Source organism: Panthera tigris, chromosome E2 (assembly GCF_018350195.1).
Source record: "Panthera tigris isolate Pti1 chromosome E2, P.tigris_Pti1_mat1.1, whole genome shotgun sequence".
NCBI lineage: Eukaryota > Metazoa > Chordata > Mammalia > Carnivora > Felidae > Panthera > Panthera tigris.
This window is the reverse complement of record NC_056674.1, coordinates 9,605,591-9,619,196: the sequence shown is the minus strand read 5'-3', so window position 1 is coordinate 9,619,196 and position 13,606 is coordinate 9,605,591. Positions and strand designations below refer to the sequence as shown.

The 13,606-nt window shown below is 45.6% G+C and overlaps 1 protein-coding gene across 1 annotated transcript; it reads left to right on the top strand.

Moving 5' to 3' along the window:
- The first annotated feature begins 2,513 nt into the window (after window positions 1-2,513).
- On the top strand, window positions 2,514-12,772 carry ELSPBP1 (epididymal sperm binding protein 1). Its single transcript, XM_007074110.2, has 5 exons — window positions 2,514-2,917; window positions 7,231-7,377; window positions 9,116-9,274; window positions 11,247-11,411; window positions 12,515-12,772. Exons 1-4 carry the CDS (start codon window positions 2,680-2,682, stop codon window positions 11,402-11,404), a joined length of 702 nt encoding a protein of 233 aa, XP_007074172.2. The 5' UTR covers window positions 2,514-2,679; the 3' UTR covers window positions 11,405-11,411; window positions 12,515-12,772.
- The last annotated feature ends 834 nt before the right edge of the window (window positions 12,773-13,606 follow it).

The following is a 13,606-nucleotide window of genomic DNA, read 5'->3' as shown; positions in this document are numbered from 1 at the left end:
CCACAGGGCCTCAGCATACTTTGCAGGGTCCTCTTTCTCAGACTTTCTCAACCTGGGCACTGTTGACATTTGGGACCAGATGACTCGGTTCTGGGACGTGTGCATGGTAAGGTGTTTAGCAACATCTCCAGCCTCTACCCAGTAGGAACCAGTGGTGCAGCTTCCAGTTCGCCCCTCTCCCAGTTGTAACAACCCGAAACGTCTCCAAACATTGTCTAATGTCTCCTCCACTGAGAACCACTGCTCTATGTCCAGCTGGAAGAGGAAGTAGGGAGCATAGGGTTCACCGGGGACTTTTCGTTTATTATTATTATTATTATTTTTTTTTAAATGTTTATTTTTGCTTGAGAGAGAGAGAGAGAGAGAGCATGAGCAGGGGAGGGGCAGAGAGAGAGGGAGACACAGAATCGGAAGTGGGCCCCGGGCTCTGAGCTGTCAGCACAGAGCCCGACGCGGGGCTTGAACTCACGGACCGCGAGATCCTGACCTGAGCTGAAGTCAGCCGCTCAACCGACTGAGCCACCCAGGCGCCCCCACCGGGGACTTTTCTAAGCGAGGAGCTGGAGAAGGTCATTTCTACCTACATTGCATGAGTTGCAACTGAGTCACGTGGCCCCACCTATTAGAGAGGCTGAAAAATGGGTTCATTTCTACCCACATTCCATGAGTTGCAACTGAGTCACATGGCCCCACCTAACTATTCAGCCGAAAAATGGGTTCTTGCTAGGAGTCCAGAAAGAAAAAAGAAGATAGGTTTGGCGAGTCCATGGAAGCTTTGCCTCACCATCTTTGGAACATGAGCACACACACACATGCACACACGTGTATGCACGCACATCAATAACCTATCAGAATATCTTAGTCATAGTATCCATAATTATGTCTTTGAGGGAGGGAGAAAAGAGGGAAGGAGGGAATGACATGATGAAGGGAGGGAGAAAAGCTGTGATCCTGGACCAGTAGATAAAAAAATGCTAGTTCTCATCCCAGTTCTGCTCAAAAAAGGGTGAAAAAAAGGTATTAAGTTGAAATGATTCCTTATCTTACATGGGTATTCACTTTCTCCTCCACAATGTGGGCTAGAATAGCATTTCTTTCCATTTTTTTAAATGTTTTATTTATTTTTCAGACAGAGGAGGGGCAGAGAGAGAGGGAGACACAGAATCTGAAGCAGGATCCAGGCTCCCAGCCATCAGCACAGAGCCCGACGCGGGGCTTGAACTCACAAACTGCGAGATCATGACCTGAGCCTAAATCGGACACTTAACACACTGAGCCACCAAGGCGCCCCACTTTTCCTTTTTTTAAAAAGTTTGTTTATTTATTTTGAGACAGAGAGAGAGAGAGTGGGGGAGGGGCAGAGAGAGAAAGAGAGAGAGAGAGACTCTCAAGCAGGCTCCACATTGTCAGTAAGGAGCCCGATTCTGGGCTCGAACTCACGAACCAAGAGATCATGATCTGAGCCGAAGTCTGATGCTTAACCAACTGAGCCACCCAAGCACCTGTAGAATAACATTTCTTAAGAAGTGTTTCAGGGAGGGGGACCTGGGTGGCTCAGTCGGTTAGGCACGGGCTTCGGCTCAGGTCATGATCTCACGGTTCATGAGTTCAAGCCCCACACCAGGCTCTGTGCTGACAACTCAGAGCCTGGAGCCTGCTTTGGATTCTGTGTCTCCCTCTCTCTCCGCTCTTTCCCCACTTGTGCTCTGTCTTTCTCTGTCTCTCAAAAATAAATAAACATAAAAAAAAGGTGTGTTTCAGGGACCATTAGTCTCCAGCACTATTGAGGAGTGGGGGGAAAGGACAATTCAATATAGTCCATAGCCTCCTGCTAATTCAGCACTCATTTGCATACTGACCCTTCTGATGAGTCCTTTGTTAAAGAAACGGGTTTAGCTTTCTTTCACGTGGCATTTTCCGAGCTCATTCCATTCTGTCAGTTCTTTCTGAAGCATCTACTATGAGCAAGTCACAGTTCTAGGTTCTGAGGATACGTTGTGTCAAAGACAAAGTCCTGTCCTCACACAGAAGAATACAAAAAGCACCCTGCAGTATTTGCCACATCTGCATGCCACCAGCACTCTCATTTACCCAACCTTCTTGAAATGTACTCTTTGACACCTTTATCTTCACTCTAACACCTTTATCTTTAAAGAATAGTTAACATTAGCTCTGTAATCTGTAAGCATTACTAACTTGCCATAAATAGAAATTGCACACAAAAGTAAATGCTATGAAAAGGAAATCTGATTCCTAAATTCTATTGGGTGCAACAATAAGGCTTTCAGCCTGGGTCCTGCCCTGTTTGTTGTTGTTGTTGTTGTTGTTGTTGTTGTTAAAAAGGGAGATTATTAAAAATTAGAGGCATGGTAGAGAAATACTCGCATTAAATTGAAGTCTTCTCTTTTGTGTAATCAGAAGGATTGAAAAAAGCATTGAAATGTGAGATTGTTTTCTGGTCTGTGTTGCAGCATTATTTGACGCGTGTCGCTCCATTACCTACTGTGATGTCATGACCCAAGAGTGTCTGGTGTGACATTGACGGTGCTCTAATGGTCTGGAGGAAAACTTTATTCCAGTTGCCTTTATGATTTATGAGACTCTTTCCCTGTGCTCTTGGTCTCCACGTAAACTGGACACACCCTTATTTGTCACAAGAAAGTTGGATGCCAACACTGCATGTGTCACCTTCAGAACCGCCCACGAGAACCAAAGCAAGACTCACCCTTGGCTCATTCATTTGTGATGAAACCCTTCTATTTGTCTCTCTGTCCTCCAGGTCAGAAGGATTCATGTGTCTTTCCCTTCATCTACAAGGGGTCTACTTACTTCTCTTGTATCAAAACCAACAGCCTGTCCCCTTGGTGTTCGACAAAAGCCGTTTACGATGGGCAGTGGAAGTACTGTATGGAGGAGGGTGAGTGATGCCATGCTGTCCCCTCAGCCGACCTCCTCAAATGATGGATTATAAAAGAGAATGTGTGGACGTGTAGAATGTGATCATATTTTTGAAGACGAGTTACGACATCTGTGTGTGTGCATAGAAAGTGCGGAGGCCACATACTGGATGCTAACAATGGCTAATAATACGACAATGATAGTGTTAAAAATGGTGCTTTCTGAATGAAAGAGAGGTTACAAGACCACAGGGAACCACTGTATTCTTTGTCTCTTTCTTAATTTTCTAAATTAATAAGGAAAAACAGACAACAAAGTGTAACAGAGAAGGGATTTGACAGACTCTGTTTACTGCTTCTGAAAGCCCAAGACATTTTTGACAATTAGATGATTTCTAACTTTTCTGCACAGGACAAAAGGCATTTTGTTTGTTTTAACCAATATCCTGTTGTTGGACATTTTAATTGTTCCTACGAGCAGCCAGATTTTGAATATTTAGGGTTTTCTTTTCATTTGTATCACTGTTCTTGACTCTCTTAGATCAAAGGCTCCCTTTGATAATAAGTATAACAACCCTTTCACTATACTGAAATAAAATGTATACATAATGTTACCTACTCCAAATTCATAATTTCAGAATAAATCAACACAATCCCTTAGCTGCAATATAAGACAGAAATAAAAGAGTAAATTGATAATAAAAAGCACCATGATCATAACTAACCTAAAAAGATATTAAAAGGTGGCCAGAGGCTCATACCTCCAAGCAGAATCTCTTTGATTATAAGAGCTAAAAATGACTACAAAGAAGCCCCATTACACTGGGGGGTGGGGTGGGGAATAAAAACACAACAATAAAAACAAAAACCCAAACTTGGAAGCAATACCACCTCTAGTTGAAAATATTGCTCTAGTTTAAATGATGCAAATCAGGATCTACTGGTTGAAATTGAACCCAAAAATTAGAAACAGACTTTTTTTTTAATTTCTAGAAAAGAGGTCCCCAAACATGCTAAGACACACAAGAGGAGTCAAAACTCTGCCCAAAGTGCGGGTACAGACACAATCAGGGCCTAGAGATTTAACAACCTGCATCTGATTAAACCTCTTTCAGCCAATCACAGAGGGCTCCTGTATAGATGGTTTGCCATTGGCATCTCCTCCCTCATCCCTGGCTTCTGAACTAAGAACTGCTCTTTGGACCCCTAGTGGTGGGTTTCTCACCACCTGTGAACAGCCCCAATTCTTTCCCTCCCACCCCTCATGTAATCCACCAATTAGCCTGTTAGTTCTACCTTCAAAAATCGATTCTAGCTTCAGTTTCTGGGAAGGAGCTGCCTCCACTGCTCCCATCCTTCTCCAAATCACCATCAGTTCTCCCCCCCCCCAAATTTGTTAACTGGGCTCCTCAAATCCCCCCCACCTCCCTCCAAATCAATTCCCCACACATCAGTCAAAGTAACCTTTTCGGAATGTGAAATCTTGCAATGCTACTCCCCTGCTTGTGCCCCTGCATGGCTCACCAGCACACTTAGAAGGATATCCTGAGCCCGAAGAGCCAACACAATCCGAAGAAAGGAAAACAAAGCAGGAAGCATCACACTTCAGACTATATTACACAGTTACAGTAATAAAAACAGTATGGTATTGGCATAAAAACAGACACATGGATTAATGGAGCAGATTGAGAGCCCAGAAATAAACCCATGCATATATGGTCAATTAATTTATGATAAAGGAACCAAGAATATGCAATGGGGAAAGAATGATGTCTTCAATAAGTGGTGTTGATAAAACTGGACAGCCGCATACAAAAGAATGGAACTGGACCCCTCTCTTATGCCATACACAAGGGTCAACTCAAAATTATTAAAGACTTGAATCATAAGATGCAAAACCCCAGAACTCCGGCAAGAAAACATGGGGCTAAGCTGGAAGACATCAGTCTTAGTGACGATTGTTTGGGTTTGACACCAAAATCAAAAGCAAAAATAAACAAGTGGCACTACATCAAACTACGAAGCTTCTGTGTAGCAAAAGAAGCCATCAATAAAATGATAAGGCAACGCATGGAATGGAAGAAAATATTTGCAAATGATATACCTGATAAGGGGTTAATATCTGAAACGTCCCAAAGAACTACAACTTGAGGAAAGGAGAAGGAGGAGAAGGAGAAGAGGGAGAAGAAGAGGGTGGAGGAGGGGGAGGAGGAGATGATGAAGAAGAAGAAGAAGAAGAAGAAGAAGAAGAAGAAGAAGAAGAAGAAAGAGAAGGAGGAGAAGGAGGAGAAGGAGAAGGGGAAGGGGAAGAAGAAGGAGAAGAAGAGGAAGAAGGAGAAGGAGAAGAAGGAGAAGAAGAAGAGGACGAGGAGGAGGAAGAGGAAGAAAGAGAAGGAGGAGAAGGAGAAGGGTAAGGGGAAGAAGAAGGAGAAGAAGAGGAAAAAGGAGAAGGAGGAGAAGAGGAAGAGGAGGAAGGAGAAGGAGAAGGGGAAGAAGAAGGGGAAGAAGAAGGGCAAGAATAAGAAGGAGAAGAAGAAGGAGAAGAAGAAGAAGAAGAAGAAGAAGAAGAAGAAGAAGAAGGGGGAGGAGGAGGAGGAGAAGGAGAAGAGGGAGAAGAAGAGGGTGGAGGAAGGGGAGGAGGAGATGAAGGAGAAGAAGAAGAAGAAGAAGAAGAAGAAGAAGAAGAAGAAGAGGAGGAGGAAGGAGAAGGGGAAGAAGAAGAAGGAGGAGAAGAAGAAGAAGAAGGAGGAGGAGGAGGGGGGGAGGAGGAGGAGGGGGAGGAGGAGGAGGAGAGGGTGGAGGAAGGGGAGAAGAAGAAGAAGAAGAAGAAGAAGAAGAAGAAGAAGAAGAAAGAAGGAGGAGAAGGAGAAGGGGAAGGGGAAGAAGAAGGAGAAGAAGAGGAAGAAGGAGAAGGAGAAGAAGAGGAAGAAGGAGAAGGAGAAGAAGGAGAAGGAGAAGAAGAAGAGGACGAGGAGGAAGGAGAAGGGGAAGAAGAAGGGGAAGAAGGAGAAGAAGAAGAAGGAGAAGAAGAGGAGGAGGAGGAAGAGGAAGAAAGAGAAGGAGGAGAAGGAGAAGGGGAAGAAGAAGGAGAAGAAGAGGAAAAAGGAGAAGGCGGAGAAGAGGAAGAGGAGGAAGATGAAGGGGAAGAAGAAGGGCAAGAAGAAGAAGGGGAAGAAGAAGAAGAAGAAGAGGAAGAAGAAGAAGAAGAAGAAGAAGAAGAAGAAGGAGGAGGAGGAGGAGGAGGAGGAGGAGAGGAGGAAGAAGAAGGGGAAGAAGAAGAAGGAGAAGAAGAAGAAGGAGGAGGAGAAGGAGAAGAGGAGGAAGGAGAAGAAGAAGAAGAAGAAGAAGAAGAAGAAGAAGAAGAAGAAGAAGAAGAAGGAGGAGGAGGAGGAGGAGGACGGAGGAGGGGGGTGGAGGGAGAGGAAGGGAAGAAGAAGAAGGAGACACCTCACCTTGGTCTGCAAAGCTCTACAAGACCTTGCCCTTCTCTGTCCTCACCTTCTTCCACTCCCTTCCTTGCCTGATGAGCTCCAGCTACACTGGCTGTCATGCTTCTTGAATATTCTGAACTCCTTCCTGTCTTGAACCCTTCCCACTTTTATTCCCTCTATCTGGACCTCAACTCCCCCCAATTTTTGCATGGCTGGCTTCTCCACATTGTGCAAGCCTCTGCTCAAGTGCCACCTGCTCAAGGAAGCCTTCCCTCATCCCTTCATCAATGACAACCCCTCCATCACCTCCAAATGACCCTGATTCCCTCACTGAGTGTGAGTAAATCCACCCACTATAAACATAATGTCCAAAACGATATTTGTTGTACTATCTGTGGTGGGAAATTCAATCTATGAAAGTTGCAATAAGGTACCAGCACCTGGATGATAATGTTACTATATTTTACTTCACTGATATTTGACTTTTTTTCAGTAATGGCAACTTTTTTTTTTTTTTGTATGCCAAGATCTTGACTTCACCTGTTGGTCGTAAACCATCAAAATTCTTTGTCTTGACTTGATTTCTACAGGTCTGTTGGTGATTCTAAGAGATTCATTTTTAAGACACTGAAGTATATTAAGTTTGTTCAGCAGGTTGGGGGGCGGCGTTGTTGAGGTTGGGAACCTTGTTGGGGGAAGCTTTGAGCATGAAAGTACACAAGTAGGCTTTCTTTACAACATGCTTAATAAAATGAATGAATAAAATATTTTTAAAACTTGATGCTTGTCCTGTATTTTGATGGCTGACGGATGAATGGATGAATGCATGGATGGATGATTGAGTGACTGTCCTGTGAATGACTTGAGAAAGTCAAAACACTCACAGACTCCTTTCCATACAGATTACCCACGATGCATCTTCCCCTTCATCTATCGAGGAAGGTACCATAACAACTGCATCACGGAGGGTGGCTTCTTCAGAAAGCTGTGGTGTTCCGTCACCTCCAGCTTTGATGAGAAGCAGCAGTGGAAATACTGTGAAACAAATGGTAAGGCACTGGAGCAGGGATGGGGGTTTTGGTGGGGAGGCGGGTGGGGGAGAGCAATGATCATTCTGAGGGGATGGTGGCATGGGGGAGAGCAGAGCATTGAGAGCAATACTTCTAGAAACTAAGTGTGTTCTTGGAGAATACATTAGGACAACCACAGGAGACAGGAATGTCCTAAGGCCATGTTCCCCCGAGTGCCTAATGTCAGCATGGAAAATCTGGTTGTCCTAAGAACCAATACCATGGGCTGCAGTCCTGACATTGGTTTTCAACTATTTCTGTTGCTAGACTTGGCAATACGTGGATTCACCCAGTGCTGGACCCTACCTGCATTTCAAAGTGGCTTCAGATTTCATCTTAATTCTATGCCTACTCTTATTCTTAAAATTTTTTTTAATGTTTATTTATTTTTGAGAGACACAGAGAGAGAGAAACAGAGTGTGAGCAGGGGAGGGGCAGAGAGAGAGGGAGACACAGAATCCAAATCAGGCTCTAGGCTCTGAGCTGTCAGCACAGAGCCTGATGTGGGGCTTGAACTCACGAACTGTGAGATCATGACCTGAGCCGAAGTCGGGCGCTTAACCGACTGAGCCACTCAGGTGCCCCTTAACTTATTCTTTTTAAAAATGTTTATTTATTTTGAGAGAGAGAGAATGAGCATGAGTGAGGGAGGGGCATAGAGAGAGGAGAGAGAGAGTATCTCAAGCAGCCTCCATGCTATCAGTGCAGAGCCCAATGCAGGGCTGGATTCCATGAATTGTGAGATCATGACCTGAGCTGAAATCAAGAGTCAGAGGCATAACTGAGTGAGCCACCCAGGCATCCCTACTCTTAATTTTTTTTTTTAATTTTAATGTTTATTTTATTTTTGAGACAGAGAGAAACAGAGTGTGAGTAGGGGAGGTGCAGAGAGAAAGGGAGACACAGAATCCAAAGCAGGCTCCAGGCTCTGAGCTGTCAGCACAGAGCCTGATGCGGGGCTTGAACCCACCAACAGTGAAATCATGACCTGAGCCGAAGTCGGATGCTTAACCGACTGAGCCACCCAGGCGCCCCTACTCTTAACTTCTTAATGACCTCCATTCATTCTGGAGCCCTCTCTGTATTAGACTCTATATACCACATCCCATTGAATGTTTCCAAAGAAGCCCTATGAGATGCTATTTTTTCCACATTCAATAAGTGGTCGCAGTAAAATTAAATCCTGTCCAAGGTCACACTCCTAGGTGATGTCAGAGTTAGGATTTGAATGCAAGTCCATATGGCTCTGATGCCCCTGCTCCCTCACCAAGCAGTGTTGCCTCCATTGAGATGAAAATTCACGTGAGGCACCTATCCATGAGCACACTTATTCCTGCTAAAGCCTTATTTAAGTTTATCCCTTAGCACTCAAAAAACCATAATGCCATATAAAACCTTGAATTTTATCTTTGTCGTAGCCATCCATCACTTGTATCCTTAACCCTAAACCAACGTTAACCTTAGATCTCACGATAACTCTGTTGATGAAGCCTGCAGAGCAACTCTGTTGTAAATGGTGTGGTTGTTGATGGCTTGGGTTCTCACTTACACGCAAAGTGGATGGAAATAATAACATCACCAGGAACTGAACTGGAGCATGTTCAATGTCGTGTTGCCTTTCCTGAGATAAAGCATGGCGCCTACTTGATGCATGATACATGGAAGCTCTTTTTGTTATCTCTTCTTGTCCCTGTGACCTTTCCATCATTATTTTCAGAGTATGGGGGAAATTCTTTCAGCAAGCCCTGTGTCTTCCCCTCCGTCTACAGAAATAGCATGATCTTTGAATGCATTGAGAGTGAAAGCAACAGACTGTGGTGCCCGACCACGGAGAACATGGATGAGGATGGGAAGTGGGGCCTCTGCGCCGACACTAGTAATACGGGGAAGGGGGCTGGGTGGGCATAGGCAGACTCCTTCACTCAATGACCCAGCAAACACTGACTCCAGCCCTACTGCGTGCCAGCCACTGTGCTGGGCGGTGGGCATGTGGTGATGAGTAAGACGGAGTCCCACCCTCGTGGATATCTGATGAGCAAATAGCATGAAAAATACGATAGCGTGATGGGCAAGATGCGGGCCGCTTAAGATCCAAGAGAAAGGGGTCAATATAAGGTTTTCAAAATGTGAAACACCTAAGTACTTGCTTGCACAAACATAGAGTAAATCCACGCTAAGATTTAAAAAAAAAATTGCTGATAAGGGAATAACAAGTGAAGCCAGTTCGAGGGACATTTTAAGAACTGCATAAAGTCAGTGAAAAGAATGCTGAGCTGAAGCAAGATTGTTAAGTTAGCCACCCAATCTGGTAACACCTAAAGGGCAATCAAGGGACGCCTGGCTGGCTCAGTTGATGGAGAATCCAACTCTTGGTCTCAGGGTCATGAGTTTGAGCCCCACGTTGGATATGGAGCCTACTTAAATACATACATACATACATACATACATATGTAAATACATAAATAAAAATAAAATAACACAAAGGGCAATCAAACCCTTGGGGTTGTCTACCAGACAGAAATTATCGGCATCTCTACCAAACAAAAATCATTCACAATGTATCAATCTTTTACAAGTTACAGAGTTGGGGCCTCCAAGCAATAGCAGGTAGTAAGTCAGATAAAGTTCTATTTCCCTACAGCAGGGGTCTGCAAACTCTCTCCTGCCTATGAGCTAAGTCTGGGCCAATGTTTCTCTTGGCCCCCAACCCAACTTTCTACACAGCCGAAAAAAGTCCAAAGAAGGATCCTATTTTGTGACGGGCAAAAATTATACGAAATTCAAATCCCAGGGCCCACATACAAAGACCGAGGCTGTATGAGGCACGAAGCTAAAAATAACTACCATCTGGCCCTTTCTAGAAAAAGTTTGCTGACACTGAGCTAGAGAACCAGATGGCCCTTAGGGACTGTTTAGACAGTGCTTTAGGAGGACATAAGGTCAGGATCTTTTGACCCCAATTGTGTGTTTTGGATAATTTTGTTAACAAAGGAAAACAAGTGTACATTTGGTGGGTGGTCAGGGAAGAAGCCCACGAGGAAGAAAAATAGAACATTTCTCTGTAAATGTGACCTGATGGGTCCCCATAAAGGACATCCCAGGCGGCCTGGACTTCAGGACCCTGGACAGCTCTTCAGCACTAGGCGCGTTTTGCTCGAGAGCTGCGCCGCACAAGCCCGGCCAGTATTGATTTGGGTTCCAAATCCACTTCAACGAGTGGAGAATTCGCACATTCAGGATCTGTGAATGAAGACGACTCCCTGTAAGATGTCCTCTCCGCGCTTCCCACTTGCCTCCCTGGCTCCCCTGCTGACACGACGCTGTCCTCCTCTCTCTCACTGCCAGGACCCCTTGTGTGTTCACGCTGCCCTTGTGCCCCATTTCCACACCCCACAGAGCTAAACTCAAATAGCTTCCCAGGGAAGAAAACCCCTCTGGCATTTAGGATTAAGTCAGTATTTCCTTCCTTTAATGGGAGTCTCTGAGCAGACCCATGGGCCATGTGGACCCAGTTTTTATTTAAACAATTTTTAATGTTTATTTATTTTTGAGAGAAAGAGAGAGAACGCGCACTCGCCCGCGAGCAAGCGGGGGAGGGGCAGAAAGAGAGGGAGACACAGAATCTGAAGAAGGCTCCAGGCTCCACACTCTCAGCTCAGAGCCCGACACGGGGCTTGAACCCACGAACTGTGAGATCATGACCGGAGCCAAAGTCAGACACTTAACCGACTGAGCCACCCAGGTGCCCCGACCCAGTTTTGATTTTAGAGGGGGCTCTGAAGTCTAAGCCTTCACCACAGCGTCAAGGCACGGGGGTAACCACTTTCCTATCCCCTTTTACTCCCTAGGAATTTCTTCACTGGTTCCTGGCTTTCCCTGCCACTTCCCATTCAACTACAAAAACAAGAATTATTTTAACTGTACCAGCAAAGGATCGAAGCACAACCTTACGTGGTGTGCAACCTCTTACAACTATGACCAGGACCACACCTGGGTGTACTGCTGATGCAAAGGTGAGGTGCATAGCATACCTGGGCAATGCCGCTGTGAAGGTGACATCCGTCCCTTCCAGCACGATTCGCTGGGGTTGCCAGCAAGGTGAGCTCCCTGTCCCAGAGATGAGGTGAAGTGGGGGTGGGGGAGGGACGGGGACAGCTTCCCAGATTAGTAAGAGGTGGATGAACCATTTTGGACCCAGAAAGGTGCCATGCCAAGTGTTAGGTCTGGGAAGCCTTGGGTGTGCAAAGTAGGAGAATGGAATTTCTCATACTGGGGTGTGAGAAGGAAAGATGACCTTGAAAGGAGATGACCAGGACTTCACTGGGCCCCAAAAGCCATGCACCAGGTTATTGACTTGCTACCCACTGAGTAGCCAACAGAGAAAAAGGTAGGGTTCAGTTCTCTTCCTCGTTGCATGGGTCCTTCCCCCACCTCTGCACGTAAGTCCTCAACTCTCTCCACAGGACCAACTTCTCTCTCCCTTCCAGTCTTTTCTTCTGATTTCAGTATTCTCCCCAGACCCCCTGTGTGGGTCCACTGACCTAATCACTCAGGATGTCTGGGATTTAACAAACAGAAGCCCTTTCATCAGATATGTGGACGGCTCTGGTGTTTCTGGCAATATTTGCCCTTATGATGCATGTGGCTTAGGGATGACACCAAACTTAGTGATTCCTCCCGAATTTTGCCTTGGCCATCAAAATCATCTTCCTGGAACAGAAGAGAGGCAACGGAATAGGTCTGGGGCTCTGGGTACCATCTTAACAGGGTGGGTATTAAAAATCACCCACAAGTCGTCCCCAGGCTTGGCTAGAATGAAGAACATTCTTAGTGCCCAGCCTCTGACTCTTGTCCACCAGAGCACAGCTCTCTCCTTTGGGTCTCTCTTTCAGCAAGTCTAACACAGTAGAGGTGAGGTTAAGGTGCTCAGGGTTCAGTGGCTTATCAGCCGCCATGAGCCAGGTGAGGGGCAGGGGTAGGTCTAACCACTCTTGGCTCGGCCACCTCCTCTTCTGACTCAGTCTTGGAAGCCAATGCAATACTTTTTTATTCACATCACACTTTGAGTCAGTGCACACTCGTCACCTGAATGCTGGCTTTTGATTCTATTTTCAAGGGGAGGAGAAACATCTTCAGAGGAAGACGGACATACCAAGTGTGGAACCTGCTTCGTCTTTTCCTTTCGAGCTTAATCACCTTTAGAAATACCTTGTCCGCCATTTTGCTTAATCACTTGGTCCTTTGTGAAGAACAGAGGGGGGAATTGTGGCCTAAACACCAGTAAAGGAGCGCACAGTTAATCCCCCAGGGGGCTGCCTTTGTGCTTCCTGGAATGGGATTCGGTGAGGGACCTGGAATGCATGGTGAATCTCCTGGTAGGAGGTCAGATTCTCAGCCCAGGAGCCCCTTGGAAGGAACTGCATCCTGCTATCTCTTTCCTGGAAACCATAGATTTGGGTGGAGCATTTTTAGGTACTTATGAAATCATTAATAAATAAATTAGTAGGTAAACATAGGGTAGAAATTTCATTGCAAGGGGGCCCCTGGGTGGCTCAGTCGGTTAGGGGTCCAGCTTCAGCTCCAGTCATGATCTTGTGGTCCGTGAGTTCGAGCCCCGCATCGGGCTCTGTGCAGACAGCTCAGATTTGGATTGTGTCTCCCTCCCTCTCTGCCCCTCCCCACTCACACTCTGTCTTTCTCTCTCTAAAAAATAAATAAACATTAAAAAAGTAAAAAAAAAAAAAGGAAAAGAAAATTCATTGCAAGACTACCTCAACTATTCCTTCCCCATGCCCATGGCAGACATGAGTAATTGATTACAGAGTCTGCTTCCCTGTGAGCCCAGATGCATCCTTGTGTTATTATTGTTCCTTTCCCCTCCCCTTCCCCCCTCCTCCTCTTTCATGAAACCCTCTGAGCAACTGCTGCCCCTATCCCACACTGCATGCAGACATCAGGAATAGATTTTCACCATTCAGCCTCATTGGGTACCAATCTGATTGTCTGAAACGAGGTTGCAGAGACATTTGAGAAGCCTGAAGATCCCATGGCAGATCTTTTCCACTGTAGATCAAGACCAACCAGATGACCCATCCTTCCTTAATCACATACAAACAGGCCACAGGAAACCTGGCTCTCCTGCCCCCAGCTGCCACACAAGACTTCAGAGACAGACAGACATACTTACTTCCCTTCCCTCACAAACTTT